Below are 21,378 nucleotides of genomic sequence, written 5' to 3'. Positions count from 1 at the left end.
AAATAAAATGAAGCAGGGCAAGAATAAAAACCGTAAGAGGTGAGTGGAGAATAAGAAAAGATATGAAGAAGACACCAAAAAATTAATAATGTGAAAGCAAAACAAGAAGAGAGAGAAAGGTGGCAAAAGAAGGGAACATTCAAAGAATGAGCCTGTCCTTGTATTGGTGCAAGAGGGCAGTCCGGGGACACATATCAGAGGGTGGGGGACGCGGCAGTCACATAGGTCAGAGATATCAGAAATACGCCAAGCCTAGAGGGCATGCTCAATCTTGAGGACCTTGTGCTATGTTCAGACCCCTCTCTAAGTATGTATTAATATGTCTCGATCATTTAAAATCTGACATGTCGTTTGAAGTTGAACCTTTCTGAATCTTAAATTAGTTGAGATTGCCAATGACCATCCCCAAACGCTATTCTATATAAATGAGAAAAATCAAATTAATGTGTTTTTACAGCTTTCATTTAAATACTTGCAACACACACACACACACACACACACACGACACACACACCCTTCTCTCTGAGGAACTCTTGAGTCAGAGAATGAGAACGAGAGACTGCATTTCTTTTTCAAGTACACATCTAGGTTTTGTTCCAATCGAATGACACAGAATCTGGCACTGTATTTAGACCTCTTGCTCCAAGATTTTGTTTTAATTTTAAACAAGTGTTCCCACACAGGGACTGAAAACAAAACAGGAAAATGTTGCTTAAGTTTTCCTTTGTGTTGTTATTAAATGTCTTTCAAGTGTACTGATTGTTCTATCCTACTAATGTAGGTCATTGTACCCTCAGTTGCTTTTTTTCTATTCGGAACTGTCTCTAACAGCTCTCCACAACAAGGAAGAACATGTTAGTTTCACAGATATTTATTTTTGGTATTAGCACATTATTTTCCCCTTCTCTCTATAACTTGAGATTTTAGTACTTCCTACTAAGTAGAATTTGCCATAAAGTTTAAATTAATTTTTTTGCATATCAGCGCGTGGTTTTCACTTACTAAAATGCTTAAGTACTAAACCTGTCATAACTAATTTCATTTATTGTGATGTTAGTAAGACCTTAGGGGTTGGTTCTTTTCAGAACGATTGGTGCTTTAGCCTTCGATTTTTGGACAGGTTCTGGTTCTGATTTTGATTAATGTAGAGCTTTGCTTCCATTTACCAGGAGGTTCTCTACTGATATGGATCAATCCCAGGAGATGTTGATGAGGTCTGCAGCTATCCCTTGCCTTAGTGATCCTCTGTGCTTTAATATACTTCATTCTTGCCCCTTTGCAGGAGGCCTGAACACCATCTGACCTGGGGGTGGGTCCTGAGTGGTGACCTGGGGCATGGTAAACAGTTTACCCAAGGAAGTCTAGAACAGATAAAACTAGTGGGATAAACCTGACACAGATTCAAGAAGAAAAGCCAAGAGGTGGGGAAATTGAACAAGCTAGATAATTCCAGAGGAGCAAGAGCAGGATAATAGAGAGAAATTGAAGTTAAAATACTGGTGTCAGTCACAGACAGGTTTGGAATGGAAGTAAGGCAAATAAATAATGGAGAGCGTGTATGGAGAAGATTGTCTCACCAGTGGTGAGCTTAATGTTGCTAGAAGTCTTCAAATAGAGCCTAGATGACCAGCTATTATTCATTCAACAAATGCTTACTAAACCCCTGTTCTTTGAGGTAGTGAAATGGTGAGCTGAGGAACTCAGCCAAAGAAGTCAGACTAGAATCAGAACACATCTTGGCTATATGAACTTAGCCATCCTTGTTAAAATTTCAATGTCTATTTTCTCTTCTTAAAAAAGGAGATAGTAATTGCACCAATTTCATGAGGTTGTTGTAAGCATTAAGTGAGTTAATACTATTTGAGTTAGTACACACAGATTATATGCAAGAGTGTCTGGTATCCAGTAAGTACAGAATCATAATCACTATTGTTTTTATGAGTAAGCTCCTGTATATTGCAGAGAAATTTCTGAAATAGCTATGAGGTTGGAATAGGTAACTAATGATTTATTCTCTTAATCTATCTTTGGTTGAGACACACCCAGAACGAAATTTGGAGCAATGCAAATGTTGGAGGAGAGTTGAAAGAATTCTTCTTCTGGTGATTTTTCCCTCATGGTCTGCTCTGGAGCAACTCCTCTTAGATTCTTTTCTTGCTGTGAATTTCGGATGATATCTATATCCCTATATAGTCTCAGCTGGACAGCACAAAGATTTAGTAATGACACCTGCATTTGATAAAATTTAAATGAGACGCTCCCAAAAGAGACTGAGAAAACCTATTTTGACAACTCTTCTTTTATCCACACAAATATCGTATACTTTAATGGGAGGAAGAAAAACACAAATGATAAATGAAAAATTCACAACTTGGAGTACTTTTAAAACTTATTATTTGAAAATAATTATAAATTTTTAGAGAGATGTAAAATGAGGTCATGTGTCAAGGTCCTTTTTGAGGGAAAAAAGCTATTTACATTTAATAATTATTTCCTTTTTTTGAAACTTTCAGGAACTTAATTGTCATTGTTTCTTTCATACATTATGACCAGTGGGCTCTTCTATTCAGTTATGATGGATTACATGTCCCTCATCTGGACATGTTTCAGATGAAACTAATCTAAGATCAAAGGGCTTAGAATTAAATGCTTTGCTGGATTGCTTTGACTTGTACAAAGCAAGAACACCACCAGAAGCTTTTTGAAAGAAGGACCATACCAATTTCGAAACTTTGAGAAAATTGGAACTCCTAAAACAGCTAAGACTTTACTTCTATTTTTAATCTTTCCAAACCACTTAGCCTTTCTGTATGTTAATTCCATAGGATTTAAAAAGCACTGCCACATGAAATCTGGTATTCGTACAAAAAATTAAATAACTCTGAATAACTCTGATACAGAGAGTTAGAGACAGAGAGAGAGAGAGAGAGAGAGAGAGAGAGAGAGAGAGAGAGAGAGGTTCTCTTCTTTGACCAGGAGAGAAGCTACACAACCTTTGGAGCACAATATTTTAACTAGTTTCACTAAGAGAGGAGAAAAATAAAAACATAAGATGATAGATACTCATTGAAGAAAACTGATTTTCTTATTCTACTGTAGTTTATTAATGACCATTACTTTGGCAGTGATGAATCTCTGTAAATATTTCATGGAAGGAAAAGTTTTCATCCAGGAATAACAAATTCAAGAATTGTAATTCTAAAGAACAGGAGGAAAGCAATCTAAGTTTCAGGGGCACTTGGAGCCAAGTACTTGTCAGAAAGGAGATATATTATGGGAGTCGGAAAGACCTGTTAAGACTAAGCTCAGGGTACAGATGTCAGTGATACAGTCATATTTATTAAATAGTTCATTAAGCTGACATTTCCTTATATTCTTGGAATAGATTAGTTAAGGAAGTTAATGTCATTCACAGTCTTTGACATTTTATATGTTAAAATATTACTTTTCCAGCAGCACAGTAGTCATCAACCATGGAAGTATAGTAGTTATTTTGGTTGGGCTTATAAACTTCTGATGATAGTGTGATGTTTATTAAGGACCTTCCAAGATAATTCAGTACACTACACTCTGCATGAAAAGAAAATCTTTCCAGTTCTGTTAAGTAGGAATACTGAGGCACCTAAGGATATACAAGTATATTGCATTATTTTTATATTCAAAAATGGCTCTATTAGTGACTTAAATAATTTTTGGATGATTTATCCAAATGTTGGGGCTACAGGAATCTGCCTGTAATGTTTTGTAGGTACTTGAATTATTACACCTCTAGTGAGATTTATTGAATTATGTCAAATAAAATTTATGCTAAAATTCTTGATGTACATCCAATAAATGCAATTAAAAATATAGGTGAAATATACACAAAGTCAAAATTTAAATGACATACACAATTCAAAAATTGTGAATGTTTGAAGAAAGAGTTAATTCATTGGAAATTCTATCACAGTCTATAATATTTGGGCACTGTTAATGATTTACTCATTCAACAAATAATTATTGAATCTACTAGATGCTACTCACTATATTAATCACTAAGACTATACTGTAAATAAGACAAAGTTCCTGCTCTCATTGAGCTTACAGTCTAGTAGCAGATACAAGCAAGTAAATAGGCAGTGATCACAGTGGAGCTCAGAGAATTCATAGGAAGAGCTCCTAGACAGGACATGCAAGTGTTCATGGAAGGAAGGAATTGACATCTTAGCTGAGACCTGAAAGGTATAAAGTATATCTGTGCTAATGGGAGCAGTAGGGAGACATAAAACACGTTTGAAGGTAAAGCCAACAAGATTTGCAGAAAAGTTGGATGTAGGAAGAAGGAAAACAAGAGCAGGCAAGCATGACTCCAAGTTGTTCGTCCTGGGTAATAGAAAGGATAAAATTATTTAATGAGATTGGGAACACTGAGGGTGAAGAAAGGGAACTCAGTTTGAGATATAAGTTTGAGGTACCTATTAGACAGTCGCATAAATGGATCAAGAAGGCAGTTGGATTCTGTATCTGGACCTTAGGAGAGATCAAGCCTGGAGATATAAGTGTGGGAGGCATCAGTATAGATGGTACTTAAATCTGTGAGCTTTGGTGGGATTGCTAAGTGAGTGTGGATAGAACAGAAGACAAGGCCAAGGACTGGGCACCATGGTACTCCAATATTAGAAAGTTAGGGAGGAGAGAAGGTATTAAGTAGAGAGGGAGATTGGGAATGGGTAACTGGAGGCAAACAAAGACAGTGTGGTATCCTGGAAATCAATGGAGTAATCAGTTGTTTCAAATGCTCTTAATAGATCAAGTATGGTGGAGACTGAAAATTGATCATTTAGAGGCTCCTGTTGACCACCCAGAGCCAGAGTCAGAGCCTTTGTTCGTGCTGTGCTAGAAACACAGTGGCAAATTGGTGCACTGTCACCTTTTCCTAAGCTTCATACAGATCACCCCCTTTCTCCAAACGTATGCTTTCTTTTTTTTTCCCATGCTGGGTAAAATACAAGTGATTAGGTTCATTTTTTAAAGTTATCATTGTGATCTTATTCTCCCTCTCTGAATTAATATCACATTAATCATGATTAGATTTAAGAGGTTCCACAAGTCTCAACCACTCATTTACATACATGTTCTTTGACCACACCTATAGATAGCTGATCTCATCCTATACATATGAAAATTATTGTTCTATCCTCTGGTGTCACCTTACTTTCAAATTGTTATACCAATTTCATTGACACACTTAGAGATTGATAAAGGGGATTTTAAAATGTTCGTCAAGTTGTCAACTCCATCCACTTCCGCTACTCATTTCAAAGTTTCTTATCCTTATTAATGATCCTTAAGTAGCCTTCATTCTCCCATCCATCCACTCAGTAAACTTCTATCATTGGGGAGGCTGTTAGGAATATAGCTTTTCCAGTAATCTAAAGCAGAGGTAGTAATATAAATAGAAAAACATAATAATAAGGGGCCATTATACATACTAGAATTTCGATTATTTGCTGCAAAAAACGTCTTTAAATTATATTCTAATTATCAAAGTAAAAATACCATAGAGGCCCTCAAATCTTATCCATCTGCAAGGGAAACATGATTTATATAGTACCCTTACACTAATAAAAATAATTTATTTGGATGAGTAGAGTGTAATATTGATTTAGTCGTAAAAAGAGATGATCTCTCATGAGTGTCTTTTTCTCTTTATCTATCTGTGAAAGTTAATTTCAAAGAAGAGTGTAATTTTAAAATCTAAAAAACCGGTGGTTAATCAGGCTGATATTTTCAGTTGGAATAAATTCCTTTGACAGCATGAACATGTATCCACTAACATGTCTGTAATGGAAGTCATTTCAGAAGACACTAGACTGCCACAGACTTCCCACAGCCTCTCAGCAAGACAGTGGTGGTCTTGAGGAATGATACTTTTCATCTTTTTGAAGATAGACACCCTCCAGTTGTTACCCCACAGGAAATCAGGAAGTATGCTAAACTATCCAGTGGAGTTGGAATTACACAGCGAGGTTCCAGTGGAAATATCTTATCCAATATTATGATTTATTTGGAAGGAGAGTTTTTTTAAAAAGGACAAAAAAAATGATGGAAATAAGCTGCACAAAACATGGCCAAACAGCTGTCTGGTTTTCTGTCTCAGAAACAGCTTGGGACTAACTATGCTCACAAGATCTCTTGGCGGAGTCGCTTGATGAAAATACAAAAGCTGTGAAGAGAAGTATTCTTTTGCTGAAGCCTTTCTTTAGCGATCATATGGTTTATTAACGTAAATGAGAACATGTTCACCATTTTTTAAAGTTCCTGTATGTTTAAATGAGGCACTTACTGATTCCATGTATAGCACAAATACAGTTCACCATAGCATTAACGCCAAATAAACCTTAATAATTTTTGGAAAACTTAATTCTAGACATGGTCTGATTTTCTCCCTTCAAATAGCATTTTTAGGAGCAGTCAAGTAAGAGCTTGATAAGACAGAAATTTAGCATGAATTCAAGGGCACTGGTGAATTTTTGGATGCCAAAATTAATCTGTAAGGGGAATTCATTTTAATTGCTTCATACATCTATTTATTCATCCTTTACCGTTTAATGGATACCTTCTTAAGTAATAGAGACAACTTGACTTTAAACACATTTCTGGCTCACCTGTTAGATGCCAGAACTGTGGAATATACAAGATCTGTCTTACTCTGTCTTACTTTTCTACATCAGATGGGGAGGATATTCAGTATTTGGAGATTTATTATTTTAGAAGACCTTGTATTTTATCATCCTCAAAAGTTGATTTAGGTGAATTTATTCTTTACTAAGTATCCAAGGTAGGTTCAATTAGCTGGGACATTTCATATTTTTATCATGAAGCATTTTGAGTCTATTCTTTGTGGCATCAGAATTAGTTTCTCATCTCAGAGTTTGCTGTATTTATTCCTCTAGTGACTCAGTAGTTTATTGGCAGTCAGTTTGTAAAATTCTCTCAGGGATTATCTAAATGCAGAATGTTAGGAATGGAGACACGTATTGCCTCTGCCGTCAAAAAGTGTAATTAACACAAATGATATATTGTCTTGCAAAAGTGGATGAAAATTCCAGTGGGTGACCTCAAGTCACAGTTCCCAGTGCATTTACAGACTGTTGTGTTCCTTAATAGCTCCCAGCCCAGCACAGGACTCCTTTCTTCTTTTTCTTATTTTATTTTTAACATCTTTATTGGAAGATAATTGCTTTACAATGGTGTGTTAGTTTCTGCTTTATAACAAAATGAATCAGCTATACATGTACATATATCCCCATATCCCCTCCCACCCTTCCTATCCCACCCCTCAAGGTGGTCACAAAGCACCAAGCTGATCTCCCTGTGCTATGTGGCTGCTTCCCACTAGCTATCTGTTTTGCATTTGGTTGTGTATATATGTCCATGCCACTCTCTCACTTCGACCCAGCTTACCCTTCTCCCTCCCCATGTCCTCAAGTCCATTCTTTACGTCTGCATCTTTATTCCTGTCCTACCCCTAGGATTTTCAGAACCTTTTTTTTTTTCAGATTCCATATATATGTGTTCCATACTGTATTTGTTTTTCTCTTTCTGACTTACTTCACTCTGTATGACAGACTCTAGGTCCATCCACCTCACTACAAATAACTCAATTTCGTTTCTTTTTATGGCTGAGTAATATCCATTGTATATATGTGCCACATCTTCTTTATCCATTTATCTGTCGATGGACACTTAGGTTGCCTCCATGTCCTGGCTACTGCAAATAGAGCTGCAATGAACATTGTAGTACATGACTCTTTTTGAATTATGGTTTTCTCAGGATATATGCCCAGTAGCGGGATTGCTGGGTCACATGGTAGTTCTATTTTTAGTTTTTTAAAGAACATCCACACTGTTCTCCATAATGGCTGTATCAATTTACATTCCCACCAACACTGCAAGAGGGTTCCCTTTTCTCCACACCCTCTTCAGCATTTATTGTTTGTAGAATTTTTGATGATGGCCATTCTGACTGGTGTGAGATGATACCTCATTGTAGTTTTGATTTGCATTTCTCTAATGATTAGTGATGTTGAGCATCCTTTCATGTGTTTGTTGGCAATCTGTATATCTTCTTTGGAGAAATGTCTATTTAGGTCTTCCACCCGTTTTTTAATATTGAGCTGCATAAGCTGTTTGTATATTTTGGGGATTCATCCTTTGTCCGTTGATTCATTTGCAAATATTTTCTCCCATTCTGAGGGTTGTCTTTTCATCTAATGGTTTCCTTTGCTTTTTAGCCTCCTGTGTGTGCGTACACATGGGGTGTGTGTGTGTGCGTGTGTGTGTGTGTGTGTGTGTGCAGTCCAAAACTTACCACTCAATTTCAGTTTCTTTAACAATTTTAATCTCATTGGATTTATTGCATAGGTAATAATGCATTTACAAAGTACAAAAAAGTGAAAGTAGTTCTTCCTGTCATTATATTGAGAGTTTCCTTATTCTTTTGTAAGGTACATATAATTCACTGTATAGATGTATAATTTATTTAACCAGTCTCACATTGATGGATATTAGATTGTTTCCAGTCTTCTGCTATTACCAAAAAATGTGGTGGGAATTCAGTATAGTTGTACATTTCATTAATTTCATGTTAATTAGTGATATATATATATATATAGATATATATGTATATATCTATATATATATATCTGTAGGGTGATTCCCCAGAAGTGGAATTTCTAAGTAAAATATTCTGTGCATTTGTAATTTTGACAGTTATTGCTAAATTCACCTTCATAAGGGCCTGTGCCATTTTACACTCACATCCGTAAGTATGTGAGGATTGCTGTACCTCCTCAGTCTTGCCATCCGGGAGTATTATCAATATTGTAGGATTCTGACAACCTGAAAAACTGGAAAAGGTTTTTAGAGTGGTTTTAATTAACGATTCTGTTATGAGTGAGGTTCACTATCTTATCAAAAGTTTAATAGCCATTTATATTTCCCTTTCTTTGAATAGTCCTCTTATATCTTCTGTCTGTTTTTGTGTTGTTGGTATTTTTTCTTGTTGATTTATAGGAGTTCTTTAGGCATTAGAAAAATAATTCCTTTATCTGTGATAGAAGTACTTCTTATTTTATCAAATGGTTTATTCCCCATTAGAATTCTCTGCTCTCATGAAATCCCTGTTAGAATATGTGGGCCCCATGCCTCCAAATTAGCTTTGGAGGGTAATTCCTTGACCTTTCTCCACTTTTTACATGGAAAATGGCATGGTTAGATTTGATTTCTTCTGGTGTCAATTGTGCTAAATTATTTTCCTGAAAAAATTACCATCCTGTCCAGGTTTTACTATATTTTCATAGAGTATATTTTTCATAGAATGTGTTATATCCTTGGTAAATTTTTTGCCTTCTTGATCTATCAATTACTAAAAAACAAACAACAACAACAACAAAAACCAGCTTATTGAAATTTCTCACTGTGCTTGGAGATTTGTGTAGTTTTTCTTGTAATGTGTCCATTTTTGCTCTCCATATTTTAAGGCTATATAATTGGATACTTTCAAGTTCAGAATAAAAAAAATTAAGCTCCTGATGGTTTCTTGCTTTTGTCTGATATTTTGTAACTTTATTATACCAAGTTTTCTGGTTTCCCACTGTATACTACAGTCTTAAATAATGTTAGGGCACAATAATTCTCAGAAAATGAATGACTGACAAGAATTTATAGAAATCCTAGGAAAGTCAAGTAGATGCACTGCCTTGGAACAGAGAAATATGGGTAATTGCAGTATATACAACACACCTGAAATATAAGCAAATAAATTGCATGTATATGTACTAAAGCATTCATAAAATTTCTCAATTACTTCACTGCATTCCAGTAAGTAAATATGAACCTGTATCTGCCTGACTAACTGGGAGAAAGGAAGCTTAACTTTATTTTTCTAAGAAAAATTAAAACCAGATATTTAATTTTTGGTAACTTTAATTGTCAAATGATTTCCCACCTTGCGTAGATTCACATCTCTTTGATCAATGGGAGACCAAGTGCTGATGATCTGTCTCCTGAACTGCTAGAATTTACCTCCGCCCGCTATATTCGCCTGAGATTTCAGAGGATCCGCACCTTGAATGCCGATTTGATGATGTTTGCTCACAAAGACCCAAGAGAAATTGACCCCATTGTCACACGAAGAGTAAGTTACAATGAATCATACTGGAACTTGTGAATGATACTGCACCCATCGTTTTAATTGTCTGTTAAATAGTTTTAAAAGATATCTTTCAGTGAAGGAGTGAAAGACTTTGAAATTCCACAGACCTTCCTTTGTTTAAACCTAAGCTCTGCCACTTATTAGATGTGTAACATTTATCAAACTTTTTAACGTTTCTAAACTTTAATTTCCTCTTTGGTACAATGGAGATCGTAATGCCTAGATCATTATCTTAATTTTGAGGCCTAAGTTAGTTTTTCGACACTTTGGGTAATCCATACTACTATTATAATTGGCTTTGGGGGGGTGGTTACTACGGGAAGAGAATGGGCTTTGAAACATTTTTGGTTGCAATGCACACTAAGAAATACATTTTATATCATGACTCAGTACACACACACACACACACACACACATCACATGACATCTTGATAACCTTTAATGTGCATAGATCAGCTGGTGATGTGGAAATGCAGATTCGGATTCAGTAGGTCTAGGGCAGAACTGAGAAACTGCAATTCTAATAAATTCCCAGGTGATATGGATGTCACCGTTCTGTGGACCATTTTGTCTAATTAAATAATTTAGTTTTATGCTTCATTAATGAATCACAAGGCACTGCTAGTTCAAAAGAGCGCTGCTATAGGAAAAAAGTGATCATATATACTATTTTATTTTCCTTTATGAATTGAATATCAGGAAAAAATGGTTATAGCATCCTTTCAACAGATCATTGAAAGTAGGAGCTACCAAGTGTTGTTTTCCAGTGTTAAACAGGAATTTGAGAGATTATGACATAGACGATCAGCCCAAGTTGCTATGAGTGATAACTGTTCTTTCTCCTGTCCACGCCTCACCGTAGTCACTGGTTTACTCATCTCCTTTATATGCTGCTACACAGCCAAGACACTATTACCAAGAGAGTCAATTCAGCAGTAAATCCATAGAACAAATATATGCTAACAGCGGAGGAGAAAAGAGGATTGTAGGGAGAAACTGAGATTGTGAGAAAAAGCATTGTTCTAGAATGACCCTACTAAGGTTAGACGGTTGCCACGAATTACCAAATTGCTGAACCGGCTGGCTGAATACTGAAGGGTGGTACTTTTCACAATTCCTGAGTACCCCTCGCATATTTTCTCTTCTCATTACTTAACTTACACCTAACCTCTCCATCATTGCAAAATAACTTTTAAAGTTTTATTGTCCCCATGCAACACGTGTTGGATGTTTTAGTGCCCTTATTTCCAAATCTGAAATAATTTTACCTTGTCTTATATTTCAGTATATTGTAAATTGTTTTATGCAAAAGTAATCATTATTTTTCACCAATGTTTAGATTCTTCACTTGTTAAAAAAAAAGATGTTTAATTATAATTTTGGCATGACTTAAAAATACACACCAAGGAAGACTGAATAATTTTGAAGTGAAATTTAATCTTTCCTGACAGTATATCTATCAAAGAAAAAAATCAATGGAAATAAATGTGTTCCTTTTATCATCTTTTGCAGAAAGCAGAGAGGGGTTAGGGTGCACATCTATTATTTATAACTTCATTGTACATGAGCCTTTAAAATAGTGCAGTAAAGTTCAACATATAAATATGTTTTTTGAAAGTACTCAAGTTCTGTAAACACTACATATAAATTTAAATATATAAAAATAGGATATTGAATTTTAGCTCCTCTTCATGACACAGAAATGAAGCATTGCACATTTATATTTAAAGCAAATTTCCCAATTTTAAAAACACCTACAAAACTACTGTCTCAGCTTTCTGAGCAACTATCCCTGTTTGTATCTGTATTATAAGGTGATGAAGTTAGTGAAGAGCAGACTTTTTTATGTCTAAACTACACCTAAACTCCCTTGCAAGTTACAATAGTGTGAGGTCTAAGTATATCAAGTAAGATAAAGTAACAAAAATATTATAAAAGATACTATACATAAATAGCAAAAACAAGCAGAAAGAATTTTAAAAAGAAGTGAAGAAAAGAAGTAAATTGGAAAAGGGAATTTGTATTCAGGGAACTTTGTGTCCACCTACTTATTCTCACTAAATGTGTGGGGGGTTTTTTTTAGTGTAAATAATTGGAATAATAGAACTGTCTACCATAAGATGGTTATTTGGATTCCATAAGGTAATATGAAGTACTCTCACAACTATAAAATGCTATATACAAATTAAGTAAAATTTTTACATAGTCCTGTTCTGTAATTACAAATGATATTTTAAAAATAACTGAGTAGATGAAAATAATTAGAAACAGTCCTGTTAACTCAGATAGGAAAGTAATTGCATGGATATTTTAACATAATAATGAAAAAAAAGTATTCTGCACATCTAGTTTACTTCTCACATTATGTTAAATCAATCTTATAATTAATTTTCATTTTCTTCTTGATATGGTTAAGAAATGTGTTGTTATGAGCACTATTTCCCTAAATTTGTTGATTCTTTTCAAATCCATCGAGTAAAACAGTCTGCGTATGATTCACGAACACTGATGTTCCTATAATGATAATAAAAAAGGTTTTCTTTCTTTCAACTTGTATGAAGAATTAGTGCCCTTGCTCCCCCGCCCCATAACAATTTGCTCTCAATAATAAATACTCCAGCATGGAGTATTTGTACTGTGCAGTCCTTTGTACTGTCTGTAAGAAAGAAATTTCTAAAATGCCCACCTAACATAAATTAGAGGCATTCTGTCCCTGGGCTATGATTTCAATGTGAGGAGTTACTGGATACTTTTGTGAACCTTCTGTTGTTCTCTAGTGCTTCAAACTAAGGATACAAGCAGAAAGCCGAGTTTTTAACTGAACGTTCCCTTTTGTTGCTTTCACCTTGCAGTAGTCTTAATAGGATTTCTCTCTGGATTGCTTTTTTGCAGTATTACTACTCGGTCAAGGATATTTCGGTTGGAGGGATGTGCATCTGCTATGGTCATGCCAGGGCTTGTCCACTTGATCCAGTGACAAATGTATGTATATTTATAGGATGCTTTGGTAAAATGAAGCTCTGAACTGTAAAATGCTTCATGAGAAGCGTTGCTGACAGGGACGCTGTGAATGGGTGTCAGGCCCCCACTTAACAGAAAGCCGTGCCAGGGTGAAATAGAGCTGGCAGGTAGGATGATAGACTTTGAAGGCAGCCATCACAGTATCAGAAGACAAATTAGTTTTCTTCCAAAAAGGCTCCAAACTGGTCTATATATTTTGAAACCTTTCTAGCTGTGACAGCCAGCTGTATGATTTAGCTTTAAAGAACTCCTGTCATCAATCAACCTGACCCTTTCTTTTAAGAATTTTCATCAAAAAAATTAATGCAAACAAATGAAAAACGTACATGGAAGTAAATCTAAATGACCATGGAACCGGAGGCTGAGGTAGGACAGGGGCAGGAAGGAAGAGAGTATTCAAGAGAGCTTGAAACCGCCAGGTCAGAAAATGCTGGAATGGTTTGGGGTTGAATTTTTCATTAATGACAATGGACTAAATGAACATAACCTAAAAAAGAAGATGAATGAGCATCTGTTTTTCTCAGTCATAAATAAACTGGTGAAATAGAAAATCATCCACTTTATAGTGTATGGAAGAAATGTGTTCAATAGTAAGATCAGTGAATGTAGCTACATATGTAAAGATTTCTTTTCCTACTAAAACTGTAATGCAAATGGTATTTCTCAAATAGTATTAGTTTTCTGACTAATGCATCATAGTATTACCTCCTCGGGAAGATTCAAACCCCTGGCATATTTTTCTGGGCACGGTTGTGGTCCTGCTTTCTTCAGAGTGTGGGCACTGTCTATCAGGGGTATTGATGAGCAGTATTTCCCAAGCTGAGAAATACTGAGAGATCAGGTGGCAGCTTTGGAGGGCCAGTTCCATGTGATGAAATAAGACTGTACTCAAAACACACACAGACAGGAGATTCAGGCTTGGGGTATTAGATTTCTATTCTGTCCATGCCCCTCCATGCCTAGGAATCTACTCTTTCCCCTCTTCCTACACCAAATGTTAATTGTACTTTGAGGGAATCCTTAAAATGGATACATCCCACCCTGAAGACCTGTGGATCTCAGGAATCAGAGAAGGGATTCTAGTCTTCTAGACTACTTCCAGCTGGTCCTCTTCTCTCTTCTGTGTCTGAGCCCAGTGATTCCAGAGCCAGCCTGGATCTCCCTCCCTAAGCTGGTGTTGATCAAATATACCCACTCCCAAGGCTGGCACCTTTTCCTTCCCAGACTGACGGGAGTTTTAGATTTTGGTACATAGTCTTGATGTTTCCTTTTCTCTTCATTCTGCCTTTCAGGGGAAGCCCCTCATTTATGGTTCCAAAGAATGCTGAAAGTATGCTTTTTCCCCATTTTTTGACTAGAAATCCCGCTGTGAATGTGAGCATAACACGTGTGGTGATAGCTGTGATCAGTGCTGTCCTGGATTTCATCAGAAACCGTGGAGAGCAGGCACTTTTCTGACCAAAACTGAATGTGAAGGTACGTTCTGACAAGCCAGCACCATGAGTAATTCTTCCTTCCCTGGGACACAGGTGATATAAACATGTGCTGATTTCAGGTGAGCGCATATTTCCAGTTCATATAATTTATCCAAGACAGTAGCTGGTAAGCTCTTTTACCCTCCTGTTTTAGAGTTTTCAAGTTTTTTTTTTTAATTTGACAAATATTTACAAAACACCCATGAATTTACCACTGTGTGAGAATAATGAGAAACAGATAAAAGCATAGTATACACTTACAGTCATCAGGGGTGAATCTGAAGCTTACAGCATAATATATATATACAAGTGTAAATAAACATTCAATAAAACCTACAGGGTATAGAGATTATCCTTCTAAACACGTATGTTTATAAAATGGTTCTGAAACCAGTATAGCTCCAGATCCTTCTGCCTGTTCCCTTTGTAATTCCTCCCCTAAATAGCTCAGGTAAATAGTAAATAGCTTTTGAGTACCCATCATCTAATAAATGGAGAAAAACCAGAGGGAAGAGATCAGACCCTACAGGTTAGAGTCAGTTTATTATCTGGGAAAGAAAGGACTCTGATTCATTAGTTATACTTATTAAAGGGTAGTGTTTGGGGGCAGTAGCTGGGAAGAATAGGAGAGTAAAACGTAACAGAGAGAAGGCAAGAAGTCAAATTTGTGGAGAAAGAATATTTATTTTAATAATAGGCATTAATATTTTAAATGTGTGGTTTCACATTAATAACGGTATAAAATGCTACTATTAGAAATGGTATCAGTGACAATCATTAGCATAAACTACGCTATAGTAATTATTGGACAGTGACAACCAAGAAAAAGCCGGTAATGAAAAACCGTAAAACAACTGGCTATGCGAACATTTGCCAACAAATACTCATTTATACTTTAATATTATCACTTTTGAAGTTTTCCCTGAAGGGGAATACCCAAGAAAGGTAGCAGATGACTTTGTAGCCTAATATGGCCAACTGTCCCAACACAGTGACAGGGAAGCTAGAGAAACTTCTGTTTCTGGAGATCTGTTCAGGCCAAGATGAGACCTAAAAACAAAGACTTCTGCTGAACTATAAATCCGAACTAGCCAGAAAGCCCAATTCTATTGAATTCAAATAGTAATATTTTAGTGAATCAGTCCTAATCACATTTTTTCAGTTCAGTAGGTGTATGTGGTCACCAAAACAGGCTTGGTAGCCATTTTAAACCAATACCAACCTTATGTATTTATTGAATAAAAATATCATGTATCATGTGTCAGACAAGATACGTCCTTAAAATTATTGAATTGTAGAAGACTTTAATCATAAAATATTCCCCAAACATAAAATACATTTTCTTTTCAGTTTAAGATTCTGCCTATCCTATCAATGTCTTGAGTCCCTTCACTTTCTGCACATATCTCTTTTGCCTTTTGAGTTGTGTCTGAGTGCTTGTGAAGATATTTTGATTTAGAAACCACTCATTGTTACTGAGATGTATCTGAGGGAATGGGCCACCACTACCCAGTGTTGTAAAGGGGGGGGTAGCAGATGCCCAGCCCTTGTTTTTTATCATCTGCCCCCAACCCCATTCCTGACAATCCCTCAGGATCTCCACAGCTTGTCCCGACAAGAGCAGACATTCATTCCTAAGACTGAATTTAAGTTAAATGACACCATGAATATCTCTTCTCAAACTTCCTTAAATTTAATTAATTTCTCTTCTGCTTGTAGAATATCAACAGTCACACGTGGAACTTTTGAGCATTTGAGGGTAGGGATTCTTCCTGTTGTCTCTAACATTCTATCACAGAGTTATCATGATGTAACGTTAAGTGGCTCTGCAGAATCCTTTACTGCTCTCCACTTGTGTGTATGTGTTTAAACAAGGAAACAGAAAGGATGGATCAGACTTATTAGCAACAGGGATGGACAAAGCAACACAGAAGGAAATTTCCACTTGCTGCTATATACATTTTTATAAAATAGTGTTATTATAAAACAATTTTATCTTTCTTTGTGGAAGAGATGGGAGGTTGTATTTCCAAACTGAGAAAATAATTTCTTTTTTTGAAATCCACAAATTAAAGATAGGGGTCTTAACCATAAAACCTTGTATAAATATTGTGCTTTTGGCAATGTACACATTCGTAAAAGCTTATATGAAAATTTTATTTTCCAAGTTGAATTGTGTTCCATTCACCTCTTAATATTTAGAAAAATCCTGCAACGTGACAAATCCCTCTATAAAATGAATAACTGCCTTCTAATTCATTTGAATTTAATTTCGACTTTTATCAATCTAGCTTATTTGAGGCAGGTTATATCTCTAAAGTGCAAAGGGTATGTATTCCATTGCTAAGCCTGTACTAACAGACAGTTTCTATCATGTGTCTTGGACATTCTGTGAAATAACAAACTGCTGATGACAGAGTGAAAAATGGCTCTTTGTGAGTAGATATTATCCATGTCCTCTAAGGCTATAGATGAAAGCTGTGCAGGCCCAGGACCTTTAAACAGCAGCCAAGGCTGTAGGAAAGGGCCCTCATACATGGAGTGTGAAAAGGACTGCTCCTCAGGCATCAGTCTTTACCTGCATTAGCTCATGGTTATAAGTACAGTCAGCAATACTAGTTCTAAATAATGTGAGAATAAATTTGTATTCCTCTGTATTTCCCTCTAGTTGTACTTGTAGCAGAAATCTTGACTATTTCTTGCAATATAGTTTTACAAGATTTTTGAGAATTCTTGTGCATTGTCCTAAAGATATAAAACTGCTTATGATGCCTAGTGATTTATATTTGTGACTACATGTCCCCTAGAATACATTTTGAAAACTCTCCACTAATATAGCAAGAGTACTGTATCTTAAATCAAAAGCCAACAAGGTGAAGAAGATATTTGCAACAAACAAGAAAAGGAGATAATATCCTTACTATATGAAGAGATCTTCCATAGCAATAAGAAAAAAATTCAAAACAACCTGTTAAAAATGAGCAAAGATCAAAACAGACATTGCTCAGGAAAAAAATATGACATAACCATATAAAGAAATGATCACACTTATTTATAATTAAGGAAGTATCCATTAAAACAATAATAGTACTTTTTTTTAAAACTTACCAAAGTGTTCATTCATTCACTCAACATATGTTTGAATGCTCACCGAATGGAAAATGTTGGTAATACACAGTTTTGGTGAGGCTGTGGGGAAACAGTTTTATCCTATCTATCGGAGGGAGAGTAATCTGACATAGCATTTGCAGAGGGAATTTTTTCAAGTTAATTAAAATTAAAATTTCCCATGCCCCTTGACTAGAAATTGCACTTGCAGGAATTTAATCTGTAGATGGACTTGGATAGCTGTACAGGACATTTTATGATCCTTGTCTTTAGTACCCAATTGCTAATACCACTGCTACTGACATTTACAGGGCTGAGTATTTACTGTCTCAGGCGTTCTACTAGATGATCTGCATTCTCACCACAACCTAAGAGTTAAATACCAAAATGACGCTAAGACTTGAACTGTCTCCTCAAAGTCACTCAGCTGGCAAATGGGGAGCCGTCTAACACCAGACCCCCACTCCTAACCCCGACCTCCATTGCCCTCCTGGTAGGTACTCAGTGTTATAAAGGAGAAATCTGGAAACAATGTAACTGCCCACTATTAGGCATCTAATTAATCAAGAAGTACCCAGTGTAGCCTTAGGGAAAACATAATACCAATAGAGAAGGAGCCATGCTATTTACTGTTTATTTACTGTTAGTAAAAAGATAGTTCAGAACAGTATATAAATGTCCCCTTTTGTGGAATTAAAAAAAGATTGAGCTGTGTGCCGCACACAGGCCCGTGCACGTGCATACACATGCACACATACGCACACACGTATAGATGTGGAAATCAATGCAAGGACACCTAAGAAACTCAACATATGAGGAAAGACATTGCATAGTATATTTTTTGCCTAGTTGCTATCCTAAAATAAATTCTACCCATTTTTCAAAGCCTTACCCAATTCTTCCTGGGGAAGTAATTTATCATTCCTCTGAACGCCTGTAATGTGATATGAAAAAGAAAAGGAGAAGAAGAGAAGGGGGTTACGAAAACATAGAGGATGAAGATGAGGGGAAGTGGAACAGGGAAAATCATTTGGGAACTTATTTATAACGCATTATGCTAATGATTTTACGTGCATTTTAAATATCCCTACCTAGTAATTACTACTGACCAATTCATGTTTTATATGGAAACTGAGCCTTAGTGAAATGAAGTTCCCTACCTCACAGGACTACTAAGGAGTGAAGAGGACACCCAAATCCAAGACTGGCACAAAATAGCGTGATCTCACCACTGAGCAAACCAGCTCTCATCTTGTCCTGATACCTTGGCACTTATCGTACAGCTTTTTCTTATCAGATAACTTGAAGGGATTGTGGTAGTGGTTAGCCCTGCAGACTCTGGAGCCCGACTTCAGAGTTTGGCTTACAATACTGACTTGGTGAACTTTTACTAGTTACTTCACTTCTCTTTGCTTGAGATTCCTAATATATGAAAAGAGGTTAATAGAGTCTGTAAGTCACAAAACTATTGGAGAATTAAAATCAGTGGTAATAAATATAAAACATTTAGAACAGAATGTGGCATATAAAAAAATCCCTAGGTTTTAGTTATGATTAGTAGTAAAAGAAAGGAATAACATTTGACTCTTGAACAACATGGATTTGAACTGCAAGGGTCCACTTATAGGCGGATTTCTTTCACTAAATGCAGACAACAGTGCTACAGTACTACACAATCCGTGGTTGGTTGAATTGGGGGATGAGAAACCAAGGACAGGGAGGGCTGGCTGCAAAGTTATACTCTAATTTTCCATTGTGCAGAGGATTGGTACCCTTAACTCCTGCATTATTCAAGGGTCAAGTGTATATACTAAGCATCCTTTTTACCCGTAGTATCTAACACAGAGGTTCACATATAATAATTATTCATTACAGATTACATGGATGTTAATCGTTCAGTACCATACTTCAGTAATCTGTTTGTCGTAATAGGAAATTGTAGGGTGAATTATATGAAATATCAGTTTTATAAGATAAAATCAGTCAAATATTGGCAATTTCATATGCTTCCGCTTAATTTATGTTTTAACTATTTCAAGTTCCATTAAAACATGCAAATTTATTAATATGTCTAATAAATCCAAGTACTTTCTAGATACCTTTGTATTGATTATATATATATACATATATAATGTAATATAATTTTCCATATGGTATAAAAATCTCTTATGTAACAAAATATTATTTTTAAGTATATCTGAAATTAATGTCTATAAATTTATTTTTCCCTAATGTAGCCTGCAATTGTCATGGGAAAGCTGAAGAATGCTATTATGATGAAAATGTTGCCAGAAGAAATCTGAGTTTAAATATACATGGAAAGTACATTGGAGGGGGTGTGTGCATTAATTGTACTGGAAACACTGCTGGCATAAATTGTGAGACATGCATTGATGGTTTCTTCAGACCCAAAGGGGTAAAGTATGCTTTTTCTTTCATTAAGTGTTATTTTGGCTTTTTCAGACAGAGATGTATTATAGGGAAAAATAATTTTGATAGCTTCTCTAAATAATTGGACTTCAAATTCTCAAAGGTGACTCGAAATATTTCATAGTAGAAACTGTATAAATCTTTCAGGATGTGATATAAAATATTTGAACTGAAATATTCTCTCCAGAAAGTCCCATTGTGCCTCATTCCAGTCAGTCACCACCCCCAGGCAAACTCTGTTCTGATTTTTAGAGCATAAATTAGTTTTGCCTCTTAGTGAATTTCCTAAAAAAGAAATCATAAAGTACATAAAATTGTTGGTCTTCCTTTCACTCAATTTAACATGTTAAGATTTATTCATGTTGTACACATCAGTAGTTATTTCTTTTAAAAAAAATTGCTAAGGAGTAGTCCTTTGCGTGAACACATCTTAATTTTTAATCCATTCTCCTATTGGTGGATATTTGGGTCATTTCCAGTTTTTGGTTAGCTCCTATAAAACAGTTTTATGTGAGTCTTTTTGTGGTCATGTGTTATTAACCTTGTGTAAATATCTAGGAGTAGAGTACTTGCTTCATAGGATAGGTATATGTTTGACTTTATAAGATACTGCCAACATTTTGTCAAGTTAGTAATACTGTTTTACATGTTCACCAAAAATGTATGTAAATTCTAGTTCTTCCACATTATCTCTATTATTTGGTCTTGACTATCTTTTTGAATTAACCATTCTAGTGGATGTGGGTGTAGTAGGTATCGCAAGTGGGTACTAGGCAATCACTAAGTCATTCCCATCAATGCTTGGTGCTACAGCAGATCTTCTGTTATGAATTTACAGCAGATCCCATGGATTAAATTCTTATTTTAAGTGTTTATTGGCTATTCCTATATCTTCTCTTGTGAAGTATTTCTTCAAGTCAAGAAATTGTTCTTTTTTATTCTAGAAATGTTATAATTTTAACTCTTAGGGCTATGGCCCATCTCAAGTTAATCTTTGTGTAGGGTATGAAATAATGATTGAGATCTATGTGGTTCATCTGTTGTTCCAGCACCATTTTTGGAAAAATACTTTCTTTTTCTCTTTTAAATTGTTTTGAGGCAGTTTTTGAAAATCAGTTGATCTTTTGGGTCAACATCTGGAGCCGC

The 21,378-nt window shown here is 35.6% G+C and overlaps 1 protein-coding gene across 1 annotated transcript in view; it reads left to right on the top strand.

The window, feature by feature from the left end:
• The window catches only part of LAMA2 (laminin subunit alpha 2), a 605,756-nt gene that overhangs the window by 250,015 nt on the left and 334,363 nt on the right, over positions 1 to 21,378 (top strand). Inside the window, exons 5-8 of the mRNA XM_060167667.1 lie at positions 10,001 to 10,180; positions 13,091 to 13,180; positions 14,578 to 14,695; positions 20,040 to 20,218. Of these exons, the coding sequence (XP_060023650.1) occupies positions 10,001 to 10,180; positions 13,091 to 13,180; positions 14,578 to 14,695; positions 20,040 to 20,218 (567 nt within the window). The remainder of the gene's footprint in view (positions 1 to 10,000; positions 10,181 to 13,090; positions 13,181 to 14,577; positions 14,696 to 20,039; positions 20,219 to 21,378) is intronic.

This window comes from Lagenorhynchus albirostris, chromosome 12 (genome assembly GCF_949774975.1).
Source record: "Lagenorhynchus albirostris chromosome 12, mLagAlb1.1, whole genome shotgun sequence".
Classification (NCBI taxonomy): Eukaryota; Metazoa; Chordata; class Mammalia; order Artiodactyla; family Delphinidae; genus Lagenorhynchus; species Lagenorhynchus albirostris.
This window is presented reverse-complemented; position numbering and strand designations above follow the sequence as displayed.